This window comes from Oryzias latipes, chromosome 9 (assembly GCF_053564925.1).
Source record: "Oryzias latipes strain Hd-rR chromosome 9, Olatipes_Hd-rR_3.1".
NCBI classification, from domain to species: domain Eukaryota; kingdom Metazoa; phylum Chordata; class Actinopteri; order Beloniformes; family Adrianichthyidae; genus Oryzias; species Oryzias latipes.
Window position 1 is genome coordinate 34,010,728 of NC_136245.1, and position 26,638 is coordinate 34,037,365.

Here is a 26,638-nt window from a genome sequence, read left to right on the forward strand (position 1 = left end):
GGATCTTTGGATTTATGTTAGTTACAGCAGGAAGTTCAGGCCTCCTAACTTTGAAAGTACAAAATGTGGAAGAAAGTTCCAGAAAGATGTGGGGTTATTAAAATATTTCTTAATCCATATTATCTTGAGTTTATTACTAAACTCATTGAAATCAATCAAATTTAATACATTTCGGATAATATTTTTGTTGTATTTTAATGTGACCGCTCAGCCACAGGAAGTAGAATGACGGACCGACGGAGATAATGCGTCACTTCCGGGTAACCCTTTAGCTAGTCAGCTAGCGTCGTTCTCTGTTTTTACCTCTTATTTAGGGGAAATGTATTTTCTCTGCACAATTATCGCGTCTTTGGTTTTGTTTTTGGTTTTAAAGTGGATGAAACGGAGGAGGTACGTCACGGACGTGAAAAGACTCGACGGGAAAACGGTTCTAATCACAGGTAATGCGGTGTTTTTAGCACGAGTGACAAGAAAACAAGAACAGGAGAATTGATGTTCGGCGATTTTTGTTTTAAGGTGGGAATTCCGGGGTGGGGAAAGAGACCGCGGTTGCCTTGGCAACGAGGGGCGCTCGTATCATCGTGGCCTGCCGAGACCCGGAAAAGGCCCGCAGGGCTGTGACGGAGATCAGGCTGCAGAGCCGCAGTCTGAACGTCTGCCACATGGACCTGGATCTGGCCAACCTCAGCTCCGTCAGGGGTTTCTGCAAGGACTTCCTCCAGAAGGAGAAGAGGCTGGACATCCTGATCAACTGTGCAGGTGAGCCCGCCTCCTCACCTGGATGCTGTGATAGGAAGATGACTTCATATGTCCTCCAGAGGGCTCCACAGGTCTCTAGAAGACTGTGCAGGACTTTAGCAACTTTGGAGGACTCCAGAGGACTGTGCAGGACTCTAGAAGACTCTGGAGGACTGTGCAGGTCTATCGGGTTCTCTGCATCCAGCGCCTCCTTCAACATTCTCACTGCTGCTCGTCTCCACAGGGATGCCCAGCGTCCTGGACTGGACGGACGACGGCTTCAGCATGTGTTTTGGGGTCAACCACTTGGGTCACTTCCTGCTGACTAACCTGCTTCTGCCCCGCCTGAAGGAGAGCGCCCCCAGCAGGGTGATAACGCTCACATGCTCCAGCTACAAATACCAGAAGCTGGACTTCCAGGACCTGAACTACAACCTGCTGCCCTTCTTCACCTACTGCCGCAGCAAACTGGCCAACATCTACTTCAGTCAGGAGCTGGCGCGCCTCACCGAAGGGAAGGGAGTGAGCTCGTTTGCTGTGCACCCTGGTGAGAGCGGAAAGCAGCAGGGTCGGGGGTTTGATTTCCTGTTTTCCACTCCTGACTGCAGCACTTCTCCCGCAGGTTTCGTGCAGAGCGGCTGGACGTCCCACTACTCCTTCCTGTTCCGGATGCTGATGCAGGTCGTCATGTGGATGTTCTTTGTGTCAACCGAGATCGGCGCCCAGACCGTCGTCTACTGCGCCGTGTCGGACGAAGCCGCCAAACACAACGGGGGTTACTTTGTGGACTGCAGACCCGCCGTTCTACGTCCTTTCGCCAGAGACGAAGGCGTGGCCAAAAAACTGTGGGAGGCGAGTGAGAGACTGGTTAAACTGGCGTGACTCCACGCCAACTTTTGGATGTACATATCTAATTTAATGTTTTATCTTCTTTACAAGTTTTTCAAGAAGTAAATTGTCTGAAATGTCCAAAAGAATTATTACCAGAAAATGATAGTTTTGTGATGTGATGAATCTAAAGAAATGCATGAAAGGAGAAAAAAGACTTTTATGTTTCATTGTTTGGTTTCTGTTTTATTTATTAAACTTTATTTATAAAAAAAGAAGAAGTTTCATGTCCATTAGTTCAAGTTGTGGAAATGACTTTAAAATAAAGTTAATAAAGTTTAAAGGTTAATGTAAGGAAAGTTTATTTTGGAGGAGAAATGTTCTGCATTTCCAGGAAGGAACAGAATTTAGACCCAAAACAGGAAAACATTCCGCCCCCTGCTCACATTGAAGTAGGAAATGAAAAAAACATTTTGGAGGACAGACTTAAGTTTGACTCAACAAATGCAGCTTCATTGTAAAAATGAAGAAAGCATTTCGAGTATTGACTTTTATTTTTAATTATGAGACAGAAATGCTTCCATAGGTGAGGACCGTCGATTAGGAAAGTCAGTTTATTAAGAAACTGCTGCCCTCTGCTGGTAAAGGTGGGAATTGTTGCTTGCTCTATGACAATAAAAAAAAAAGCAGGTAAAAGGCAAAGGTCATTTTGTCACCTCTGAACAGAACTCAGACGCCATCAGAAGGAGGAAGACGTGGACAAAAACCCTGTTAGACGAACTGAAATCTCAGTCAGAAGGACAGAACTGGTGAGTTTCACCATCCAATCAAACGATCGCAGAAAATGGCTGAGAGAGCAGCTCTTGTTGAACATTACCTGAGCTGTCACATCTGTTCAGAGACTTTTAAAGATCCCGTAACTCTGAGCTGCAACCACAACTTCTGCTCGAGCTGCCTGCAGAAGTTCTGGGAACAAGCTCAGAGAAAAAACTGTCCCATCTGTAAGAGAAAATCCTCCAAAGCTCATCCACCTGTGAACTTTAGCCTGAAGGAACTTGCTGACTCGTTTGCTGGAAGACGGAAATCTGGATCCTCATCAGGGGCAGAAGAGCAGAAGGTCCTGGTGGTCTGTGAGAAACACCAAGAAGAACCCAAACTGTTCTGCAAAGACGAGCAGAGAGCTGTGTGTCCCGTCTGTGAGTTTTCTCTGCACCAGAGTCACACAGTGGTTCCTGTGGAGGAAGCAGTCCGAGCGCTGAAGGAGGAGCTGGAATCAGACATGAAGTCTCTGACGGACAGGAAGGACCAATGCAGACGAGTGGAGGAGACGTTCCAACGTGTGATGCGGCACTTTGAGAAGCAGCTGCTGTCCACGGAGACGCAGATCAGAGCCCAGTTCAACAAGCTCCACCAGTTCCTGGAGGAGGAAGAGGAGTCCAGGGTGGCAGCTCTGAGGGAGGAAGAGGAGCAGAAGAGGAAGACCATGATGGGAGAGATGAAGAGGATCCAGGAGCAGATGTCCTCTCTGTCAGAAAGTATCAGTGCTGTTGAAGCAGAGCTGCAGAAAGACAAGGAGGCCTTCCTCAGCAGCTATAAAGCCGCTCAGAGCAGAGCCAGAGTCCAGAGCTCGCTGCCAGAACCTCAGCCGCCCTCAGGAGCTCTGCTAGACGTGGCCAAACATGTGGGCAACCTGTCCTTCAGAGTCTGGGAGAAGATGAAGGAGAAGGTCCACTTCAGCCCGGTCCTGCTGGACCCAAACACCGCACACGGAAAGCTTTTTCTGTCTGCTGATCTGACCGCTGTGAGATTTGGGGAAACTCCTCAGCAGCTTCCAGACAATCCAGAGAGACGCACCGAATATCCCGACGTCTTCGGCTCCAAAGGCTTCACCTCCGGCAGACACGGCTGGGAGGTGGAGGTGGGAGACCACCCGGACTGGATTATCGGTGTGGCCAAAGAGTCCGTCAACAGGAAGGGAAAGTTATTCGCCTCACCGGAATATGGGATCTGGTGTTTGTCCCACCGGAATGGAAAATACACCAGCGGCGACGGTAAGACCGTGACCACCAAGAAGAGTCTCCGGAGGGTCAGAGTCCAGCTGAACTACGAAAAAGGAAAAGTGACCTTCTCCAACGCTGAAGACATGGCGGACGTCTACACTCACAGAGACACGTTCACCGAGAAACTTTTCCCGTATTTCTTTGTTGGAAAATCTGGAGCTGCGAAAACGTCTAAACTCCAGATCTGTCCGACGCCGATTCCTCAGTGATGTCACAGTAAGTGCAGGTTTCTGGAGCGTCTGCACCTCCGACGTCTGTTCTGACATTCCTGCAAAGGACTGAGGAATAAAATGGGTTTCAGTATAAATATGTGTAGTAAAATAAATGTAGAACAAAAATTATATTAACCCTGAAGACGCAAGAACATTTTATTTATAAAGGTTCATTTGATCATTTTGGGCGAATAAACAAATAAATTAATGAACAAAACATGAATAAAAACATGAAAAACTAAATAAAATACAATAAAAAACAGCAACTAAATTTGACCTCATATGTTCTTCAGGGTTTTAGCTTCTCTGAGGACCAGAATGAAGCAGAAAAGCATCATTTAGGTTTTTACGTTCTTCCAAAATCATTGCAAATGAATTCATCATTCCTATTTATTATGATGGCTCAGAAAAGCAGATTTTCTCAGTTTCTTTTTCTTGAACAGCCTCTGTGGTGTTGAAAAGAGGTCTGCCCCCCCCCCCCCCCCCCCCCCCCTCCAAAAGCTCTCAGGTTCCTGAAACGGAGCTTAGAAAAACTAACTTTCACTTCTATTTTCTATTTGATGCTTATTACAAATAAATACTTTAAAAATCAGACAGTGCCATTTCTGGATTTTGTCTCTCATTGTTGAGGTTTATCTGTGATGATTTTTAAAGTTCTCTCATCTTTTGAAGGTGGAGAACTTGGACTATTGGTGGCCGACTGAATACTTTTTTCCACACTGCATATTCCTAGTCATTGGGGAAATGTTTCCCAGAAAAAGGGGTTAGTTTATTATTGAGCATTGTTTGCAATAGGAGGGTATTCTTCCAAAGGGGGCGGTCCTTTCTGCAAACACCAAAACCAGAACCACTTCAGTCAAGCTGGTTTTCCGCTGTGGTTCCAAACCCACGTGAGGTGCAGTCCTGTAGGTTTAGAAACTAACCACCAATTGTTGTAAAAGGTCAGAAGCATGAAGGATCTTCATCTATGCAGATGATCAACTCCTTTCTGAGTTCTGTTGGAATCTGTCTTAAAAGTCGTTGTTTTCAAATGAACTTCATCCTTTAAAACTTGAAGTTCTGATCCGCGGCTGAGTAGCTCGGTTGGTAAGGTGAGCAGCTACCATGCAGGAATCCAGGGTTCAATTCCCGGAGGGGAAGAAACAATGGTACTGTACACCATATCAATGACGAGCAGTTAACATCACTCAGTGAGGGTCCTTAGGCAAGGCCCTTAACACTACCGCCTCCCGAGCGCAGTTCAGTTGCAGCTCACCGCTCCCCCAGGGGATGGGTCAAATGCGGAGAAGAATTTCCCCATTGAGGGATAAATAAAGTATACGAAAAAAAAATGTAGCTGTTTAAACATTGTTAAGGATATTTATAAAAGTGATCAGAAATATACTTTCTGAGAGTGATGCTGTAAAACTCATCCATGCATTTGTTCCATCTAGACTGGATTACTGTAACTCCTTGTTAGCAGCGTGTCCTAAGAGTTCCTTAAGAACCCGTCCAGAAATGATATAAATGAATCTTCTAAGATTTTTGTCTCTTTTATCTGAAACTTGTAAGTTCAGCATAAGACAGTCAAACCACTGATAAGATCTTTGGTAAAATTGGAAAATGTGAAACTTGTATGGTTTGGCAATATATAAGAAAATGATATGATAGTAGTTCCACATACATTATTTTTTAGAAGAAATGTGTAATATAAAACTTTGATGAGCAAAAGTAATCCTACAAGTTTGACAGAAAACATTTGCAAGTCTCATTTGAAAAAAAGTCAAATTACACAAAACATTGAAAAGTTCAAATGTAGCAATAGGTTTTCTAGAAACGAGGTTGTTCATTCTCTCTCATCTAATGGATGTTCCTAAAAGTATTGCTTATGATATATCATGATATTGAGTCAGCAAAGCAAATATTGAAAATACTGTGGGATGTAATTAATACGAAGCAACACAAGCTAACGGTTTCTCCAATAAATACCACTATTTTCACGACCATAGGGCCCCACTGGGTCATTGGGCGGGGTCTCAGTTATGGGGGAGTATTCAGTCTTTGACACATACAAAAGGGGCACCGGGTGTTAAGGCGCGGGCACGTTAACGCCCCGTTCGGACCCTCAGAGCCTCCAGAGCGGGTTCATAAAAAGAACCAGTCTCCGTTTTTTTAGAGGAAACCTTTTTTTTTATTACTGTTCTTTCCTAACTCGGTCCTGGGAGGAGTTCGGTGAGGCCATGGAGAAGGACTATCGGTTGGCCTCAAAGAGATTCTGGCAAACTCCGGTGGAGGAGGCAGAGAATGAGGACTTTGGGGTGAGGCCGTTTATCACCCAAGCTGAAGTCACTGAGGAAGTCAATGAGCTCCTCAGTAGCAAGGAGTGGATGAAGTCCGCCCTGAGTACCTCAAGTCTCTGGATGCTGTGGGAGTGTCTTGGCTGACACGTCTCTGCAGCATCATGTGGCAGTTGGGAACTGTACCACTGCACTGGCAGACGGGTGGTGGTTCCCCTCAGATCCAGGAACAACAGTGCGGTTTCCGACCTGGTCGTGGAACAGGGGACCAGCTCTACGCCCTCTTCAGGGTCCCGGAAGGGAGTTTCCTCATCCAGTCCATATGTGTTTTGTGGATTTGGAGGCGTTCGACCGCGTCCCCCGTGGTATCCTGTGGAGGGACTATTTAAACATGTAGTTTTAGGGTTAGATAATCTAATTCTCTCTAAGAGTTCCTGTCCGTCCTGGGGGAGGATCCCTCCTTCATGTGGACACCCCCCCTGAGGTTTCTGCTTTTTTTCCAGAATCCGTTTATTTTTAGGAGTTTGTCTTAACAGGGAAGGAGGGTCTAAGGGCAGAAATGGTTTAGTTTAGCAATCACTTACTGAATTCTATGACTTTATGATTCATGTTTATTACGCAGTTACCAATATAAAGCCCATTGAAACGACTGTTGTTGTAAATATGGGCTGTAGAAATAAAAATGAAATGAAATGGAACCAACTTTGGACTCAAAGGAGTCACTGATCCCACTTACTGCACAACAGCAACCAGACAGGAAATACAGAACAGAAAGTGAAGCAGCAGATTTAATGTTTAACCACAGTCTGCCGTTTCGTACACGAACTCTAATCCAAGAGGACAAACGTCTCCAACCTAAGAACCAAGTCCAGAGTCATGACTGTTATCATTAGACTTTATGCTAGGCCTGCACAATAAATCGCAAATTTATCGTTATCAGGATATCAACCTGTGCAATAGGTATATCGCAAAAGACGGCGAAAATCGCAATAAATGGTTCCTTAAAATGTGCTAAAACAATCTTATGTTTTCTTTAAGTAAATGGCGTATACTTATATAGCGCCTTTCTTCCTACAAGGACAAAGCGCTTTACAGTCACAGACCCATTCACCCAGTCACACACACATTCAGACACTGGTGGCGGCTCCGCTGCCAAACACAGGCGCCCGCCCACCACCAGAGGCAAGGTGGGGTTCAGTGTCTTGCCCAAGGACACTTCGACTCATGGGTGTGCAAGGCGGGAATCGAACCTGCAACCTTACGATCATGGGTCGACCGCCCTACCGCTGCACCACGGCCGCCCCAAGTATTAAGTGAATCAAAAAAACCTTTTATGCATTTGACCAAATGGATGGAGCCCTTCTTGTTGGATGTTCACCTCCCATGTAGAATAGTTTCATTTGGAATATAATTTAAGTTATGTTGACTCTTATTTAAATTAAACTGCAGTGAAATGGAAATTATGTTTTTGGTTTTTTTGCTATTTGTTTATATATTGCAATATTGATCACTAATATCGCATATTGCAAGTTTTCCTCATATCGTGCAGCTCTACTTTACGCTAAGCGGGTTTTCTAGTCAGCACGACTCAGCAGTTTTTGTCAGAACGACTCGGTGGTTATCGTGAGCATGACTTCGGCAGTTCCTGTGTGACTAGGCAGTTCTTTCACCCACCATGAAGACAACCATATCTGGAGCCTCTGACTGTACCTGAGAACTGGACTGAGGGACCTTTGGGTCCTTGTTGTTGGTCATCAGGTGTGTATTGAAGTTTTTCCAGTTTATAGTCTTTACTGTGTTGCGGGTCTGAATCCGACTTTTGTGTACTTCATAGTAACTTCCAGCATAGTTGGTGTTAAACGTCCTCCAACACACGACGGAGACACAGTTTGGGGGAAATTACAGCCGCTTTACTTCCATCTGGTGCAATAAATCTAAATTATTAATAATTCCCCCCCCCCCCCCCCCCCCATCAAAAGCTTTACACTTAGGTAACCTTTGCTGCTCACTGTTCATGTAAAACAATAAACTGTACTTGATTAAAACAGACTTTTTATTTAAAATATTATTAATCATGTTGTTTTTGTTCTGTTTAAATCATATTATTTTCTAAATTAAACTATTTTAATAAGATCCTGAAAACCTCATTATTTGCTTTAAAATCTATAAATCGATGAAACATTCCTGCAGTTTGTCTAAATCAGACGTCAAAACAGCGAGGAGACTTTCTATTGAAATCTTGGTTTTATTGATAACATCTTAACATCTTCATGAAGATCCAGAAACACGTAAAGATAAGAGATCAAGAACCAGACGGTCCATTTACAGCAGAAACTGACATCCAGAAGGTGAGAAACGGCGGCGGGAGGCGGAGCTCACCGTCTGCGGTAGGCGGAGCTCACCGTCTGCGGGAGGCGGAGCTCACCGTCTGCAGGAGGCGGAGCTCACCGTCTGTGGGAGGAGTCCGTCGCTGCAGCCTCCGCCCGTCTGCGCCTCCTGCTGGACAACCTCCCAGAGCTCCTCTGTGTCGCCGCGCATAGAAAAAGCATGCAGGACCATCACATCTTCATCCTCAGAGTCGCTCACCTGAGAATCGTCTTCACTCATCATCCAGACAGAAGTTTTACGCGTTAAAAAGCCGAGAACTTAGTTTACTAGCAGGAAAGAAAAGCACAGAAAAACCAAAGCGCTTCATGCAAACGACACGCGCACCCCCTGCAACCCCCCCAAGAACAAACACGCCGACTGAGGCGAGCAACAGCCGAAGAACGCCTCTGTACTGTACACACCGCTTTTTGAGGAGGGGGGGGGGGAGGTTTACCCTTCAGAGGAAGGTCTACTCTAAACTTCTCCACCCTAAACCCATGTGGGGGAGGTGAAGCTGCAGCTCAACCATGTTAGAAAAAGACATGAAGAACAGCAGCAGGGGGGGGGGGAGCATCATCATCATCATCATCATCATCACAGGAGGAAGGCATGAGAACAAAGAAGATCCATAAAAACATCACTGCAATAAATAGACAATAACCACCAAATCGGTGGGACAAAGTGGCTGGCTCGGGTCTGGGAGGGTGTCTGCGCTGTCTTACCCCCCCCCATACAAAGCAACTCACAAAAACAAAAAAAGAATGAAAATCCAGAAACGCCCCCCCCCAGCCTGAACTCCGTCAGCATAAATGTATGAGCTCACAGACACAGATATTGCACATTCTGGCTAAAGACAGCCCCCCCCCCCCCGCAGGATGAAAGGTGATGTTTCAATCATAGTAGCATCTCTGAGGCCCCCCCGCCCGCTTCTAATATATAAAGATAAATATATTTCTGATTATTTCCATCTAGGTCCAGCTTAAGCCCCGCCCCTTTCCTGACATCACCACGGACGCATTGGGCCACCAGCAGGGGGCGGCAGAGGCGGCATCCAGCTGGGATCAAAACTCCAAGTTAACGGAAGACAAACCGGAAGATTCCCTCCGTTTCTTCTCCGTTAAAGATTTAGACGTCCTGCCGTGAATCGCATTTTTATCGACGCCTCCGTTTCACGCAGATAATCCAAAAAGCTCAAAGTGAAATGATTCGTTTTATTGACGCTTAGTATTGAAGCTTATGATGAATCCATCAGGTTGATGAATTATGACTTTTACCATCAGACCTTATGTTAAGCAGGTTTTCTAATCAGCATGACTCAGCGGTTCTCCTGAGCATGACTTGGCGGTTCCTGTAAGCATGACTCGGCGGTTCTTGCGAGCTGTCTGCTTTGATGCAGCCGGTTTAAAATGCCTCTGTAACCCCCACCCAAAAGACAAACAAACATGTTCACTAGGAATTCTGGCGTTGAAGCAAAGCGAACATGAACCCGGCGAAGGACAAAATAATCTGCCGTTATCCTTTTTTCCACTTAAGAGCCACGATAAAAAACAGCGAATGTGAGGGAAAAACATGCTTCCTTAAAAAGAGAGAGGTTTCCGCCTTAAAAACCACAGGCATCAGAAATCCTCCATTATACAAATTACAAATACAACTGCAGTCGTGTCGTCATGGTAACATCAGTGATATTAATCAGAATAGAGCGATGATCATCTACACTACAAACTTTACAAACTTCAGTGCAGTGTTTATGTCGCACACGTGTGGGTTCACAGGAGCACAAAGGGGCCGAGTCACAAAAATTGTGTTGGGGGGGTGGACACCCCCCCGCAGGGTGGAGGCGGAGTGACGAAGCTGGAGCGGCTGATGGAGACACGGCGGGCGGTGAAAGGAGAGATGCATGCTGGGGGCTTGAGGCAGGATTCCGGTGATGGAGGGGTTTCCCTGGAGGGGCCCTGCCCCCCCCCCCCCCCCCCCCCCCACGTGTTCCTTCACCTCCTGCTCCCCAGCACAGCGCCCCCAACAGGCCAGACTTCCTGATCCAGACCTTAAAGGAAAACAGACACAAAGAAAGTTTTGTGGTTTTGTCTCCATAGCAACCATTTTATGTGTTGGTCTCCTGGGGGGGGGGACGAACAGGTCGATGTCATTTTTATAAGAATCGGCAAAACCAAATTTTGGGATTTTCTTGGCAACAGAGGTTTTTTTTTAATAGCCACGCCCACATTCCTACCATATCGTGCATCGTTTCATTTAGTTTGAGCCAAAGATTCACGCATCAGATGTTCACAATGAACGCCGTTCCAAATGGACAATGAAACTCCAGGAGTCGGGGGCCACAGTTTAAATCTGTAGAAGTAACCAAAAGTGTAAGGGTGCTCCGATTGATCGGTCGCCGATCATAATCGGCCGATTATAGCTTTGGGATGTTTGATCGGCCGTCTCTATAAAGGCCGATCCAGAAAAGCCGATCAGATGACGCAAAACTCGCGAGACGATTTTTTTACGCGCTGCTAAAAATGGCTTCACCGGTCTGGCAATTCTACGTGGTGTGCGAAAAAGATAATACATTAGCAATCTGCAACGTGTGTACCAAGCAAATCCCACGAGGCGGAAAGCACGCAAAACATTTTAACACCACCAACCTCATCAGACATTTGAAGGTTAGTCACGTAAAGGAATATGAGCAGTTTTCAAAGTTAGCTAGCGCAAAGACAGAGCGAGACAGTTCAGCAACTCAAGCGCCACTCACTCAGCTGTCAGTAACAGAGACATTTCAAAGAAAGCAACCCTACAGCAGGGACAGTAAGAAGCATAAAGAGATATCAGACAAAATAATGGAATTCATTTGCCTAGATCACCAGCCTCTGTCTGTTGTGGAAGACGAAGGGTTCCAGCGACTCATGTCCTATTTAGATTCACGTTACACTCTGCCAAGGCGTAAATATTTCAATAACCAATGTCTGACTGACTTAAAACAATATTTTGGCTATAGCCTTTTTTGTTGCAGTTTTAAAAGTAGCCTAAAGCTAAATTTAAAGACTCAGATGTTATGTCTTATCTTATTTTATTTATATATTCTCCAGGAAAGTTGTATTAGTCAAGTCCTAAGTTGTTCCTAATAACCAAACACATGCTGCTAAGTTAATTTGTTGGAAATGTTGCTTCCAAATAAATACACAGTTGTCAATTCATGATGCGTTGTCTTCTCTTAATTGTAATACTTAATGTGCATTGCTGTTAAATATTGTTTAAAAAATTATGCTACATGATAAATAGAAGGCTTCAAATAGACCCTGTAATCGGTGATCGGTATCGGTATCGGGTGATACAGCTTCCAGCAATCGGGGATCGGTGATCGGCCCCAAAAATCCTGATCGGAGCACCCCTACAAAAGTGGTTTTGTTTTTTGGATGGGAAAATTCAAGATGGCCGCCTCTTGCAGAGGTCAAAGGTCAATAAAAGGTCAGTTGTGGTTGTAGACTTGACCTTGGTGGCCTTGTGTGTGAAATCACCAAATTTGAGGCTTTGCCACAAAGCTGTAGGTGCTGTGGCCATCCCATAATAATTCCTTTGGGCGTCTCCGTCACGTGTTTTGGTATATTTTCCTTTCTAGATGGTTTGTCCCACTGTGATGTCATCATTTTGTCTTTTTTTGGGAGGGGGAGGGGTCGTTCACTCCGTTTTCAGCGGGAAGCAGATGTGTTGGGGGGGGGGGGGGGGGGGGGGGGGGGTGATTTGGTCCTATGGTCCAGGACGGCTGCTTAGCACAGAAATGATCCAAACAGACATTTCAAACTTCCTTAGATCTTCCCTGAAGGAAACGAGGGGAAAGAGCATCTAAGCTCTCTAAGGAGCAGATCCGGTTGGGATCACGGGCTCCTGGACCGTCACGCAGCACAACCAGAAGGTTCTGGAGGATTTGGACCAGCAGCAGCTTCCAGGTTTTATGGCAGCAAGAATTCAGGAGTGCAGGTCAGGAGGAGGAAGAACGGAGTCACCAGACTGATCCTGAGCACACCTCCCACCTGTAGAGGGGGGGGGTCTCAGGATGAGTCCAGGCGGATTCCTCTGTGGTCGTCATAAAATCCTGCCTCAATCCCAAAAAAACGCCATGAAAGGGATCTGAGAAGGTCCGGAATGTTCTCTTCGGAGGACTTCCTTCATGGAGGAAAACGGCGTTTTGATTTCCTGTTGAAGACGCCTTTAGCCTCCGCCGCCTTTAAGGTCATAACGTAAAATGCCGACAGATGAGATGTAAACCTTAAAGAAGCCGGTTCGGCGCCGTACCTCACTGGAGCGGCGCGGCGGGGGCGCCCGAGCAGTGGAAGTGGATGTTCTGCCACTTGCTGTCCCTGCGGTGCCACACGCGCGTCTCCTCCGATTGGCTGGACCGCGGTCGACCCTGGTTGTCCACAAACTGGGTCAGACGGATGTAGGCGATGCAGGCGGCGTCCTCGCCGATCAGATGCACGTGGGGGTTCAGGATGGTGGTGTGGATGGGCTTGTTGTTCTTGGCCAAAACTGAAAAGAGGAGACGGACGGTTCAGTCAACGCTCAAACTCTGGGTTCTGATCCGATTCGGTTTGGATCCTTCTTTTATTTTATGTTTGGTTTCTTTTACACCTTTATTGTTCAGTTTGAGGATTACACTTCCATGTAATCTTCTTCTATTGGAACGATCTGGATTAGAATAATTTTAAAGTTGCTGTTTTTTTTACACTTTGAGACTAAATCTGTTTGTTGCTTTTAAACAGAAACTGATTAGAAGTTTTCATAAATGACACATTTTAACCATAGAAAATATCCATAATTTGATTTAAAACAATTTTGTAAAAATTATTTTGATCCTGAAAAAGAACTGAAACTCTTAAAGACCCACTTCAGCAACGTTTTGGGTGTTTCTATCATGTTCTGAACTGCAATGCTTATTGCAAATGAATTAAATAAATACTTTGCTAATGTTGGAAATAAACTTGCAATGGAAATAAAAGAGCCAATAAAGAAGTTGAAAGAACTTAGTTTCCAATCAAACAAGTTCTCAATGTTTCTGTCTGAGGTTAGTTCAAATGAAATACTAGAAATTGTAAGAAAATTTCAAAATAAAAGATCTAAAGATTGGAATGACATTGATATGTCATTAATTAAAAACACAGTTGAGTTCATTTTTGAACCACTAACTCATATATTTAACATGTCTTTTAGGGAGGGCATTTTTCCAAATAACATGAAAATAGCAAAAAATATTCCCATTTTTAAAAATGGAGATCGCCATATATTTACAAATTACAGACCAATTTCATTATTATCCCAATTCTCCAAGATATTAGAAAAACTTTTTGTTAAAAGAATGAATAATTTTATTGGAAAGTTTAACTTATTGCATGAGGATCAATATGGTTTTAGGGCTGGCAGATCTACTTCAATGATTAATGCAGCTGGTTGATCATAATTCTTCCTCCATAGAGAAGAAGAAATTTACTGTAGGCGTTTCTGTTGATCTTCAAAAAGCATTTGATACATTAAATCACACTATGTTACTTAGTAGGTTACAGAAATATGGTTTTAGAGGAATAGCATATTCCTGGTTAGAAAGTTATCTTACTAACAGATGTCAGTATGTTTATTTCAATAACGAAAAATCTGATGTGTGCTGTAACGTACCTCAGGGGTCTCTATTGGGTCCGATATTACTTATTTTATACATAAACGACATTTGTAAAGTTTCTGATTTGTTAAATTGTGTTTTATATGCTGACGACACTACTTTGTATTTATCAGGAGATAATCTGGAAAAGCTTCTTTCAGACATAACATAAGAATTATCCATAATCAAACAATGGTTTGATTCAAACAAACTATCTTTAAATAAAAATAAAACCAAGTACATTATATTTGGATATAGAAAACTGGAAAATATTTCTGAGTAAAAAATTTAAGATGTTGTTCTTGAAAGAGTAAATGAAATAAAATTTCTTGGAGTCATTTTGAATCATACATTATCATGGAAACCACACATAACTTATGTTCTCTCTAAATTGTCCAAATCATTAGCCATCCTACATAAAGTCAAATATTTTTTAAACACAGCTACATTGTATATTCTATATTGTTCCTTCATAATTCCTTATTTGACTTATTGTTTAGAAATCTGGGGGCAGAGTTACAAGTCAAACAAAACCTATTTTTATTCTGCAAAAAAAGCAATTATAATTGTAAATCACTCTTCATACAATCAATCCACAAAACAAATATTTCCTAAATTAAGGGCACTTAAATTTTTGGATTTAGTAGATCTTAGTACTGGAATTTTTATGTTTAAAGTTAAAAAACAATGTGTACCTGCCAAAATACTGAGTTTGTTTGAAATAAAAGTTAATAATTTTGATTTTCGGAGTAAAGATATGTTTAAAAATAAAGTGGTCAGAACTAATGCACTAAGGAATAGTATTTTTGTTCAGGGGGTCAACATGTGGAATTTATTATCCGACGATCTGAAATATGCAAACTCCATATTTCAGTTTAAGAAAATGTATAAATTTAAATCACGTTTTTCTGATCTTCAGTGTTTCATGAACATCAGTTGCACCAAAGTCTGGAGGCTCCAAGGACGCCGGAGACGACAGAATTCCACCTCCTGTGTGATGAAAGCCTCCAACGTCTATTATTGTCACAATTTCATTAACCTCCTACTTTCGCAGTTGCCATGGTGACATAACATGTGGGCGGAGTCCTTTTGCAGTCTAGGAAGGGGCCAGTTCCATTCTTAACACTGATTTGTCAGATTGTGGGGCATTTGGAGATCATGAGCACGGTTGGGTTTGCTCCTTTCGTCGTTCCTTACGGTTCTCGAAGTAGAATCTGTGGAAGTCCATTCCCTCCACCAGGTTCCCCAGAGCTTCAGGCTCGAAGGACGTCAGTCCCGGGTCGCAGATCTTCCTGAAAGCAGAAGCAGCGGTTGGTTTGCGGAGAACAAAGGTTCAGCGAACGGCAGCAGACGCCAGACTCACGCGTACGCGTCGAAGTCCCCGTTGTTGATGGCCTCTATCAGCTGCTCGGTGATCTTGATGATTTCCTGTTTGCGCGCTGCAGAGGGGAGGGGGGGTGTCATTCGGCGGGATGGCAGACGGTGACGGGCGGTTAGCTCTAATGATGTTAACTCAAGCGCCGCAGAAAAACACCAACATTTGAGCGTTCGGGCGAACTTCCAAGCCAAACCTCATGCAGAGTCTTAACGACGCCACGGTTCATCCTGAACAACTGCTCAACCCGGAGGCGTGGCATCACCGCCAGCAGGTTAGAGCCCCAAACGACCCCCCCCAGTTTATGACACAAACCGAGCACAGACCAACTCCATCCACTGATGCCTTCAAACCTCTGTACTCACTCTGGGGGAAGGAAGGCAGGGGGGGGCTGGAGGGGGGCTGAGGGGGAGGTGAGGGGGTGGTGTGTGCAGGCGGTGGGGCGGGCTTGGAGGATGGGGCCGACGCCGGCACAGAGTTGCTCTCGGGAGCAGGGGCCGGCTGCGCCTTGCGAACGCTGCTGACCAGGTCCGTGAGCCGAGACACTGACCGGGAGAGGGGGGGCGGGGGGGCACAAGTTAGAAACAAGGAAGAAAAAAGTTTTGTCTGAATCTTTGAAATCTCAGTAGATTTCATCACTTCATGATTATCGTGAGAAACAATCACTTTTCTGACGGGGAAGCTTCAGATTATTAACTGGAGACAGCATCGCCTGTTTACTGCCTGCTTGGTGCCTTTTTGCTGCCTGTTTATATTGTATTTGCTGCCTGTTTACGTGGTCTTTGTAGCCTGTTTATGTGGTCTTTGAAGCCTGTTTACGCCGTCTTTGCAGCCTGTTTACGTGGTCTTTGTAGCCTGTTTACGTGGTCTTTGCAGCCTGTTTACATGCCTGTTTACGTGGTTTTTGTAGCCTGTTTACGTGGTTTTTGCAGCCTGTTTACGCCGTCTTTGCAGCCTGTTTACGTGGTTTTTGCAGCCTGTTTACGCCGTCTTTGCAGCCAGTTTACGTGGTCTTTGTAGCCTGTTTACGTGGTCTTTGCAGCCTGTTTACGTGGTCTTTGCATCCTGTTTACGCCGTCTTTGCAGCCTGTTTACGTGGTCTTTGTAGCCTGTTTACGTGGTCTTTGCAGCCTGTTTACGTGGTCTTTGCAGCCTGTTTACGTGCCTGTTTACGTGGTTTTTGTAGCCTGTTTACATGGTTTTTGCAGCCTGTTTACGCCGTCTTTGCAGCCTGTTTACGTGGTCTTTGTAGCCTGTTTACACCGTCTTTGCAGCCTGTTTACGCCGTCTTTGCAGCCTGTTTACGCCGTCTTTGCAGCCTGTTTACGCCGTCTTTGTAGCCTGTTTACGTGGTCTTTGCAGCCTGTTTACGCCGTCTTTGCAGCCTGTTTACGCCGTCTTTGCAGCCTGTTTACGTGGTCTTTGCAGCCTGTTTGCGTGGTCTTTGCAGCCTGTTTACACCGTCTTTGTAGCCTGTTTACGCCGTCTTTGCAGCCTGTTTACGCCGTCTTTGCAGCCTGTTTACGTGGTCTTTGCAGCCTGTTTACGTGGTCTTTGCAGCCTGTTTACGTGGTCTTTGCAGCCTGTTTACGCCGTCTTTGCAGCCTGTTTACGCCGTCTTTGCAGCCTGTTTACGCCGTCTTTGCAGCCTGTTTACGTGGTCTTTGCAGCCTGTTTACGCCGTCTTTGCAGCCTGTTTACGTGGTCTTTGCAGCCTGTTTACGTGGTCTTTGCAGCCTGTTTACGTGGTCTTTGCAGCCTGTTTACGTGGTTTTTGCAGCCTGTTTACGTGGTTTTTGCACCCTGTTTACGCCGTCTTTGCAGCCTGTTTACGCCGTCTTTGCAGCCTGTTTACGCCGTCTTTGCAGCCTGTTTACGCCGTCTTTGCAGCCTGTTTTCGCCGTTTTTGAAGCCTGTTTACGTGGTCTTTGCAGCCTGTTTACGTGCCTGTTTACGTGGTTTTTGTAGCCTGTTTACATGGTTTTTGCAGCCTGTTTACGCCGTCTTTGCAGCCTGTTTACGTGGTCTTTGTAGCCTGTTTACACCGTCTTTGCAGCCTGTTTACGCCGTCTTTGCAGCCTGTTTACGCCGTCTTTGCAGCCTGTTTACGCCGTCTTTGTAGCCTGTTTACGTGGTCTTTGCAGCCTGTTTACGTGGTCTTTGCAGCCTGTTTACGTTGTCTTTGCAGCCTGTTTACGTGGTCTTTGCAGCCTGTTTACGCCGTCTTTGCAGCCTGTTTACGCCGTCTTTGCAGCCTGTTTACGTGGTCTTTGCAGCCTGTTTACGCCGTCTTTGCAGCCTGTTTACGCTGTCTTTGCAGCCTGTTTACGCCGTCTTTGCAGCCTGTTTACGCCGTCTTTGCAGCCTGTTTTCGCCGTCTTTCCAGCCTGTTTACGTGGTCTTTGCAGCTTGTTTACGTGGTCTTTGAAGCCTGTTTACGTGGTCTTTGCAGCCTGTTTACGTGGTTTTTGCAGCCTGTTTACGTGGTTTTTGCAGCCTGTTTACGCCGTATTTGCAGCCTGTTTACGCCGTCTTTGCAGCCTGTTTACGTGGTCTTTGCAGCCTGTCTACGCCGTCTTTGCAGCCTGTTTACGCCGTCTTTGCAGCCTGTTTACGCCGTCTTTGCAGCCTGTTTACGCCGTCTTTGCAGCCTGTTTACGTGGTCTTTGCAGCTTGTTTACGTGGTCTTTGTAGCCTGTTTACGTGGTCTTTGCAGCCTGTTTACGTGGTCTTTGCAGCCTGTTTACGTGGTCTTTGCAGCCTGTTTACGTGGTCTTTGCAGCCTGTTTACGTGGTTTTTGCAGCCTGTTTACGCCGTCTTTGCAGCCTGTTTACGTGGTCTTTGCAGCCTGTTTACGTGGTTTTTGCAGCCTGTTTACGTGGTTTTTGCAGCCTGTTTACGCCGTCTTTGCAGCCTGTTTACGCCGTCTTTGCAGCCTGTTTACGTGGTCTTTGCAGCCTGTTTACACCGTCTTTGTAGCCTGTTTACGCCGTCTTTGCAGCCTGTTTACGCCGTCTTTGCAGCCTGTTTACGTGGTCTTTGCAGCCTGTTTACGTGGTCTTTGCAGCCTGTTTACGTGGTCTTTGCAGCCTGTTTACGTGGTCTTTGCAGCCTGTTTACGCCGTCTTTGCAGCCTGTTTACGCCGTCTTTGCAGCCTGTTTACGTGGTCTTTGCAGCCTGTTTACGCCGTCTTTGCAGCCTGTTTACGTGGTCTTTGCAGCCTGTTTACGTGGTCTTTGCAGCCTGTTTACGTGGTCTTTGCAGCCTGTTTACGTGGTTTTTGCAGCCTGTTTACGTGGTTTTTGCAGCCTGTTTACGCCGTCTTTGCAGCCTGTTTACGCCGTCTTTGCAGCCTGTTTACGCCGTCTTTGCAGCCTGTTTACGCCGTCTTTGCAGCCTGTTTTCGCCGTTTTTGAAGCCTGTTTACGTGGTCTTTGCAGCCTGTTTACGTGCCTGTTTACGTGGTTTTTGTAGCCTGTTTACATGGTTTTTGCAGCCTGTTTACGCCGTCTTTGCAGCCTGTTTACGTGGTCTTTGTAGCCTGTTTACACCGTCTTTGCAGCCTGTTTACGCCGTCTTTGCAGCCTGTTTACGCCGTCTTTGCAGCCTGTTTACGCCGTCTTTGTAGCCTGTTTACGTGGTCTTTGCAGCCTGTTTACGTGGTCTTTGCAGCCTGTTTACGTTGTCTTTGCAGCCTGTTTACGTGGTCTTTGCAGCCTGTTTACGCCGTCTTTGCAGCCTGTTTACGCCGTCTTTGCAGCCTGTTTACGTGGTCTTTGCAGCCTGTTTACGCCGTCTTTGCAGCCTGTTTACGCTGTCTTTGCAGCCTGTTTACGCCGTCTTTGCAGCCTGTTTACGCCGTCTTTGCAGCCTGTTTTCGCCGTCTTTCCAGCCTGTTTACGTGGTCTTTGCAGCTTGTTTACGTGGTCTTTGAAGCCTGTTTACGTGGTCTTTGCAGCCTGTTTACGTGGTTTTTGCAGCCTGTTTACGTGGTTTTTGCAGCCTGTTTACGCCGTATTTGCAGCCTGTTTACGCCGTCTTTGCAGCCTGTTTACGTGGTCTTTGCAGCCTGTCTACGCCGTCTTTGCAGCCTGTTTACGCCGTCTTTGCAGCCTGTTTACGCCGTCTTTGCAGCCTGTTTACGCCGTCTTTGCAGCCTGTTTACGTGGTCTTTGCAGCTTGTTTACGTGGTCTTTGTAGCCTGTTTACGTGGTCTTTGCAGCCTGTTTACGTGGTCTTTGCAGCCTGTTTACGTGGTCTTTGCAGCCTGTTTACGTGGTCTTTGCAGCCTGTTTACGTGGTTTTTGCAGCCTGTTTACGCCGTCTTTGCAGCCTGTTTACGTGGTCTTTGCAGCCTGTTTACGTGGTTTTTGCAGCCTGTTTACGTGGTTTTTGCAGCCTGTTTACGCCGTCTTTGCAGCCTGTTTACGCCGTCTTTGCAGCCTGTTTACGTGGTCTTTGCAGCCTGTTTACGCCGTCTTTGCAGCCTGTTTACGCGGTCTTTGCAGCCTGTTTATGTGGTCTTTGCAGCCTGTTTACGCTGTCTTTGCAGCCTGTTTACGTGGTCTTTGCAGCCTGTTTACGTGGTCTTTGCAGCCTGTTTACGTGGTCTTTGCAGCCTGTTTACGCGGTCTTTGCAGCCTGTTTATGTGGTCTTTGCAGCCTGTTTACGCCGTCTTTGCAGCCTGTTTACGTGGTCTTTGCAGCCTGTTTACGTGGTCTTTGCAGCCTGTTTACGTGGTCTTTGCAGCCTGTTTACGTGGTCTTTGCAGCCTGTTTACGTGGTCTTTGTAGCCTGTTTATGTGGTCTTTGTGGCCTGTTTACGTCCTCTTGCTGCCTGTTTGGAGTCTACATTTCCTATTTCCCGCCATAGCAGACGCTTTCACATTTAACTCTTCATTTTTCACCTTTTCTACATTTTGACTCAAGCTGAGCTCAAAGGAAACAGACACAACATCAAGTCTGTTTTCGTTTTTGTCCATCTTCATATGTAAAATTCTTCATTTTCCTGTCTTCACTGTAAAGATATTTTCCAATAAGTCCCATAATCCTTTGCATTTCCACATCAACATCAGTTCTTTTCTGATCATATTCCGGGTTTTCCAGTGTTTTTGTCTCTTTGCGCTCGTCACATCTCATTTTGTGTTTTTCCGTCTTTTTCTCTCTGGACCGCGTTCTTGCTCAAATATCGACCATTTTCCAGCTGAATCTAGTAAATTGGGGCTCTCTTCTTTCTGTCATGTTTTAAAATCACATCCTAACGTCTTCATCACATCTGTGTGATGAAGATCTGAGGACATCATCACCAACTAGAGCTCCCCCTTCCTTCCTACTTACTCTGCATGGGGATGGCGGGGGTTTGTGGAGGGGAGGGGGCAGCGGGGGGTGGGCTGCTGGGTCTCCCTTCCCGGTCGGAAGCGGGCCCTGAGCCCCGCCGTACGGAGCTCAGTAGATCCGCGAGCTTCGCGGCGGCTGAAAGAGGTGAAGATGAGGAGGAAGCACTGCGATGAAAGCGGGGCCGGATGCAACATCGCAGCTCTGCAGCACAGAGTGAACACGGGGGGAGGGGGGGCATGCTTGAAAATGTCAGAAAATGCCAAAATAAAGTGAAGTGTGAGCAGAGGCGGGTGGAGAAAACTTGTTCTCAAGTAAAACTAAGTTCTACCTACAAATAACATTCCTGATGAAGAGTAAAAAGTACTCATCCAAAGGTTTACTTGAGTAGTAATTGAAAAATAAGTAGTATTACGTTTCAGTTTTGTGGTTAGTCCCACTTAAATCCTGTGTAAACTTCAACATTTAGAGAAACATTTGAAATAAACCTAAAACTTCACTAAATAAAGACGAGGATCCCTTTTCTTTTTTATGAAAAAGAACCTTTCATATACATTAAAAAAAATTCTGGAAAAGTAAAAAAAAGACCTCAAGTACACAAAAGAATAGTGCAACAGTGGTAGTAGAAGTACTTGTAGGGGTAAAACTTTTACAAAATGTAACTGAGAACACATATGAATAGTTACTTCCCACCTCAAGACGCCGTTTATGTGTAAAATGTTTCATGCCAGTGAATGCAGGGAAATGCAGAGATGAATGAAGACAACAACAACCAGTGGGTCTCTGCTTCATTCTACGCTGTTTGTTGCTGCAAGCATGTGCTGTCCCCCCCCCCCTACACAGATATTCTAGGCTCCATGAATGCAATGCAGGCCGCTTGTGTGCAAGTCGCAGTCTGTATGCATACGTGTCGCTGGCTGCATGAGTGTGTTACAGTCTGCATCCATTCATATTCTAGTCTGCATGCGTGTGCTTCAGGCTGCATGCAGTGCAGCTTGCAGACTTACAGTGAGCAGCAGCAGTGCAGCTGTCAGGCTGGGAGATGGAGCTGGACTGAGCCTTAAGTGAGCTGCTGTCTAAACTCTTCCCTGCCATAGTGCACGCACACACACACACATCCACGCACACGCATCCACGCACACACACACATCCACGCACACACATCCACGCACACAGAGGATGAAACCAAACAAGCGGTTCATGAAATGACAGAAAAAGGAAACACATCAGCAGCTCTGCAGAAACGCCACGGCGAGCAATAATTCATGAGAAGACGTGACGGCGAGGACAGAGGAACATCAGCAGCGTGGAGAACAGCAGAACCCGGACCATCGTTTCTGACGCTGCAGGTGAGGTCAGACCCAGGTGAGTAAACAGACTTCTACCAAACCCAGGAGGAGGAGATGAACCTTCATGATCCTCCATGAAGTTGACTCTGATGCTTCCAGTCAGACAAAGATTTGAGGGAACAGGAGGCGGAACGTGAGCGACGGCGGCTAAACCAGAACAAAACCAATCCTGAAGTTCACAGATGCTCCAAACTGGTGTCGTCTTACAAACCAGCTGTCCAGAACCGGCCTGACCGGACCCCCCCTTCAACGAGGGCAGCACAACATGCCCTGTTCCCACCAAACACCCCCCCCCACCCCCCATTTCCTCCGGCACTCACCTGATGCCCCCCGGGCCCTTCAGTTTGTGTCTGAAGTCGTAAAAACAGCGGCGTTGATTTCATACCATCTGGGGGGAGGGGGGGGGGGGCTGCAGCAGCTAAACTACCAATCAGAAGACTGTTTTTTTTCTGACAGCAGGGCTAAATTTAACCCCCACACCCCCTTCAGCCCAGAATCCCAGCCCTGTCCACTCCTCACTCAGGGTGGGGGCTCTGGGGGGGGTGGAGGTAGCTTTTTTTTTATTAATTAATTCCTAAATCCAAAGTAAGCTCAAATCTTCTTTAAATCCTCCAAAAACATATCCGACGGGTCATATTTGAAAATTTTCTTTGCCTGAATCTGATAAAACCAGAAAAAAGAGCAAATACTTTTCACACACAAAAACGTGATCTAATCCGGGGGGGGGGGGGGGGGGGGGGCAAACTGCGGCCCGGGGGCCGCATGTGGCCCGTTAAGCTATTTATTTGTTTCATTTTCCCTGTAATTCCACAGAAACACTTTAGTGACTCTGCATTCGTGAGCTTTTGGAAGATTTGTGGGTTTTTTTCTGGCGTTCATGCGTGTTTTTCAGAGCCGGACGGTGATTTTTCCGATTTCTCCAACTCCATTTGAATGCAGCATTTCTCTAGTTTTGCGTTTTTCTATGAGGGACATCGACCCACTGGTGAAATTAGCATGAAAATGAGAAGAAAAGTCAATGTTTTGAAATAAAAAAACTCTAAAATGTTCCGTTTTAAAATATGTCCATTTATTTTGAATCCAACTTAAAGTTTGTTTTGGCTCAAATTCCATACTGTTCCATCTGCCCCTGCCACTTTCGTCAAATGTAACAACCCGTTGTTGCCCACAAGTCAAAAGATTGCCCCCTCTGATCTAATCCCTGCAGAGCAGATTCCCACCTCCTTAGAAAACTCTGGATTAAGAGATTACAAGAACTCATAAGGGAGGAAACCCTCCTTTACGAGTTTAAAGAGTGGAAACTTTCAAAGTAAAAGCTTGAATTATTACAGCAGCTCATAAAGAGTCTGATCATTCGTTACAAGTGGCGTTAATTGCAGTATCAAGTGGCGTTTCGGCCAGCGTAGTGATAAAGAACATCTGGTTTATGTGAACTGGAACTACTTTAGGGTGAGGAACACAGCAGCCAATCAGAGTCGAGTATTCACCCGGACTATGGCATAAAAAAAATTCACAGCTTTTTAAAATGACGACTTTTAAAAAGATGCTACCAGACAGCAGCTTGTTAACAGGAATTGATGTTTGGCGTGGTCTTAGCCAGCAGCAGACTGGGAATAAAAAGAGTTTCGTGTTTTACCCCCATCAGAAGTGTCTGCGCGTGTCGAACGATGGGATCCTTTGTGGTTTGTTTCAACGCCTAAACTTGAGAAGCATTTCTGTAGCATAATTACAAAGTCAGTAAAGGCACTTCTAGTATTGACCTTTATTTTTATTTATGCCACAGAAATGCTTCCATAGAGGGGGGAGCGGCTGCATCTTCAGGGTAGCACAGGTGAAGCTCGTATGGCCACCTTAAGGGACGTCTTGAAAATGGAGCGTACCATTTTAGTGTATCGTAATGTATTGGTACGGATGATGGAAGTTACCCGCACTTAAGACGTACGGATGATGCCGCCGTACGCCGTCCTTACACCACGCTCTAGTCGTTAGTGAGGCGCAATGAAGGATTTAGGAAAAACAGGACTTTACCTCCTGAAATGTTTAAATTAATCATGAAAATGACTCTTTTTAATGTTTCCTTCCATTGAAGGACGATTCAGAGATAAATTATGACATTCAAGTTTCTTGAAATGAAAAAAAAAAAAGTCAAATTTCCGTCCTCTGGCCTTCCAGCTTCCTCCTGCTGCTGAGGACTTTAGGAAAGAAATAAAAGCTAAATAAGAAGGAGGATGAGGAGGAGGAAGAGCACGCTCTGTTCTGTATGCTTGGCACAGTAATAATGCATTCATGACCTAGTTTAACCACGGCGTGATGGCGTGTCAAGAGCGGTGGGGAAATATCCTCCACACGGACCTCACGCAGAGGTGTGATGTCACAGAAACCAGCCGCATCTTCTGCGCTGACTCCTCCCACAGCCCCCGCTCACCTCCTGAAGAGGGGGGCTCCCAGAGAGGTCAGGGGGCGGGGCTAGCTGTCAGACGATCAGCTGTGTGGACGGTCCCCCTAAACGTGAGTGGGGCGGAGCCAAAAGGCTTGTGAGGACGATGGGTGGCATCAAAGCGCATTTCTGCTCATGACATCACACGGAGGAACCCCGGAAATCTACCATCGCCCAGCCGAGGACCGCGGACGTCCTTCAAGACGTTCTGTCCTCGGAGAAACACGCTTTTTACCTGGAGGCTCCCGCATGGCTGGAACACATCTCACCTTTCACATCTTCATCCTCCACGGTGGTGTTGCTGCTGTCGGATGATTCCTGCAGAGCAGACGGAGACAGTCAGCGGAGCCCAGCAGGACTCTGCAAACACCCCCCTGTTACAACAGGGGGGGGGTGCTCTCACCCCCAACAGACAGGTTGGTGCTGCATCACATGTCCAGAAAAACATCCCAGATTACAAATCGTCTGTTTTACTGCAAAGCTTTTCAGACCTGAAGCTGTAGGAAAACCTGAACGATTTTCTTTCTTTGACTCAAACGCCTCGTCGGCTTGTAGACATGAGAAACAAACGGTTTTGTTGTTGTCAGGCAGTTTGGGTTTCATCTCACGTCAACAATCCGATTTGATTCAACGGGATTCAAATAAACGGACATTCATGTGTCGAGGTTAATTTGCCTTAAATTCATCGTCATAAATGCTGCCGTGCACGTTCTCACGGTAGAGGCGTGACGAGCTGCTTCACGTCTACGTCACACATGACAGAACAGGTTTCACTGTACTCTTTCTACAAAACCTTCACGTCTCCTCTGGATCAATCCTGCAGGAATGCTGATAAATCAAAGACTCAACCAATCAAAGTTCCAACATCTGCTCACTAGGGGGCGCTGTTGTCTAAACAAGCTCTGACCGGGGGGGGATCAGAAGTGGTTTGACCCTCCAGTTCTCTGCAGCTTCCTCACTGCTCCTGCGTTACCCAGCATGCACTTCCAGATGTCTTCATGGTTCCTGCTTCCTCAGCTTGAGGCTGCTACTTCTTGCAGCACCTCCTCCCTTTGGACAGGCCGTCTGCGTTCACACTGAAGTGAACCGCACCAGAGTTCATCTGCAGGAGAACAGAGAGGAGCAGAGCTCTCCTGTCGAGTCCAGGTGAACGTTCACACCTGCAGAACCGGGAGGAGCATCATCGCCATTGTCGGATGATTTTACGTAGATGTCAGCAAACTTTACGCCCTGCGTACAGGTGACTGTGAGGGGACGCCTGTTTATTAGCAAATGAGCCAGATTATTGATCATAATTGATTAATAATCAGTTGTTCTTGGCCGTGGACCTCGTCTGGTTGAAGTCCATCTGCTGGACTATTCAAACATGTAGTGTCAGATAAGCTAATTCTTCTCTAAGAGTTCTGGTACATCGCCTGTCCATCCTGGGGGGGGGTCCCTCCTTCATGTGGACTCCCCTAGGGTTTCTTCTGGTTGTCTGGAATCCGGTTCTTTTAGGAGTTTTTCCCTACAGAGAAGGAGAGTCTAAGGGCAGCTTAGTCGGTTTAGTTGTATTTTATAAGTGATTATAGGTTCTATACAGTCGTTCAGACGACTGTGTTGTTATATTTGACTGTATCAATCCGTTAATCCGGGCCAACCTGGTTCTGCTCTCATGTCTGTGAGCGACATCACACAGAGAGAACGACTCCGTCGGAACCAGGGAGGTTCAAGTGTAAGTTTAAGTTCAGATCTTTCTCACAGACGGCAGACAGGTCTTCACCGTCTCCCAGCCGGTCCTCCTCTTTGCAGAAGAGTTTCAATTAGCAGCTTTAATGGGCCTAAAATTCCCCAGCATGTACCGGGGCGCTGAGAGACTCTGCAACCTCATTAGGAGGAGAGCGCCACGCTCAGCTGATGGGAGCGGTCTCAGAGCGGTTTGAAGAGCAGCTGGTGACCTGCAGATGGAAACATCTTGAAGGGATCAACCTTCAGTTTCCGTCACAGATCAGAGGTTTTTTTTACCGAAGTCTTTA

The 26,638-nt window shown here is 46.0% G+C and overlaps 3 protein-coding genes across 52 annotated transcripts in view; 2 read left to right on the forward strand and 1 right to left on the reverse strand.

The window, feature by feature from the left end:
* Positions 1–209: 209 nt before the first annotated feature.
* Positions 210–1,847, forward strand: si:dkey-174n20.1 (retinol dehydrogenase 14). Its single transcript, XM_004072041.5, has 4 exons — positions 210–440; positions 517–759; positions 983–1,285; positions 1,361–1,847. The coding sequence occupies exons 1-4, from the start codon at positions 320–322 to the stop codon at positions 1,618–1,620; spliced, it is 927 nt and encodes a 308-aa protein (XP_004072089.1). The 5' UTR covers positions 210–319; the 3' UTR covers positions 1,621–1,847.
* A 415-nt stretch (positions 1,848–2,262) lies between these two features.
* LOC101170436 (zinc-binding protein A33-like) lies at positions 2,263–4,055 on the forward strand. Its single transcript, XM_004072090.4, has one exon. The coding sequence runs from the start codon at positions 2,411–2,413 to the stop codon at positions 3,833–3,835; it is 1,425 nt and encodes a 474-aa protein (XP_004072138.1). The 5' UTR covers positions 2,263–2,410; the 3' UTR covers positions 3,836–4,055.
* A 4,284-nt stretch (positions 4,056–8,339) lies between these two features.
* camk2b1 (calcium/calmodulin-dependent protein kinase (CaM kinase) II beta 1) overlaps positions 8,340–26,638 on the reverse strand; it is a 67,608-nt gene continuing 49,309 nt past the window's right edge. For 27 of the 50 annotated variants that reach the window (XM_078953354.1, XM_078953360.1, XM_078953357.1 and 24 more), the window contains 8 exons: positions 24,893–24,941; positions 21,845–21,925; positions 20,841–20,975; positions 15,866–16,045; positions 15,489–15,564; positions 15,323–15,417; positions 12,769–13,002; positions 8,340–10,525 (listed from right to left, as the gene is read on the reverse strand). In XM_078953354.1, coding sequence (XP_078809480.1) covers positions 12,770–13,002; positions 15,323–15,417; positions 15,489–15,564; positions 15,866–16,045; positions 20,841–20,975; positions 21,845–21,925; positions 24,893–24,941 — 849 coding nt within the window. In that variant the 3' untranslated portion in view covers positions 8,340–10,525; position 12,769. The remainder of the gene's footprint in view (positions 10,526–12,768; positions 13,003–15,322; positions 15,418–15,488; positions 15,565–15,865; positions 16,046–20,840; positions 20,976–21,844; positions 21,926–24,892; positions 24,942–26,638) is intronic. The other 23 variants (XM_078953367.1, XM_078953362.1, XM_078953364.1 and 20 more) reach the window with 3 other exon arrangements.

Bases quoted from the DNA above. Each gene is read 5' to 3' on its own strand.
- LOC101170436 (XM_004072090.4), top strand. From the start codon at position 2,411: ATGGCTGAGAGAGCAGCTCTTGTTGAACATTACCTGAGCTGTCACATC.
- si:dkey-174n20.1 (XM_004072041.5), top strand. From the start codon at position 320: ATGTATTTTCTCTGCACAATTATCGCGTCTTTGGTTTTGTTTTTGGTT. The intron at 760-982 runs GTGAGCCCGCCT...TCGTCTCCACAG, and splicing joins CATCCTGATCAACTGTGCAG to GGATGCCCAGCGTCCTGGAC. The intron at 1,286-1,360 runs GTGAGAGCGGAA...CTTCTCCCGCAG, and splicing joins CTCGTTTGCTGTGCACCCTG to GTTTCGTGCAGAGCGGCTGG.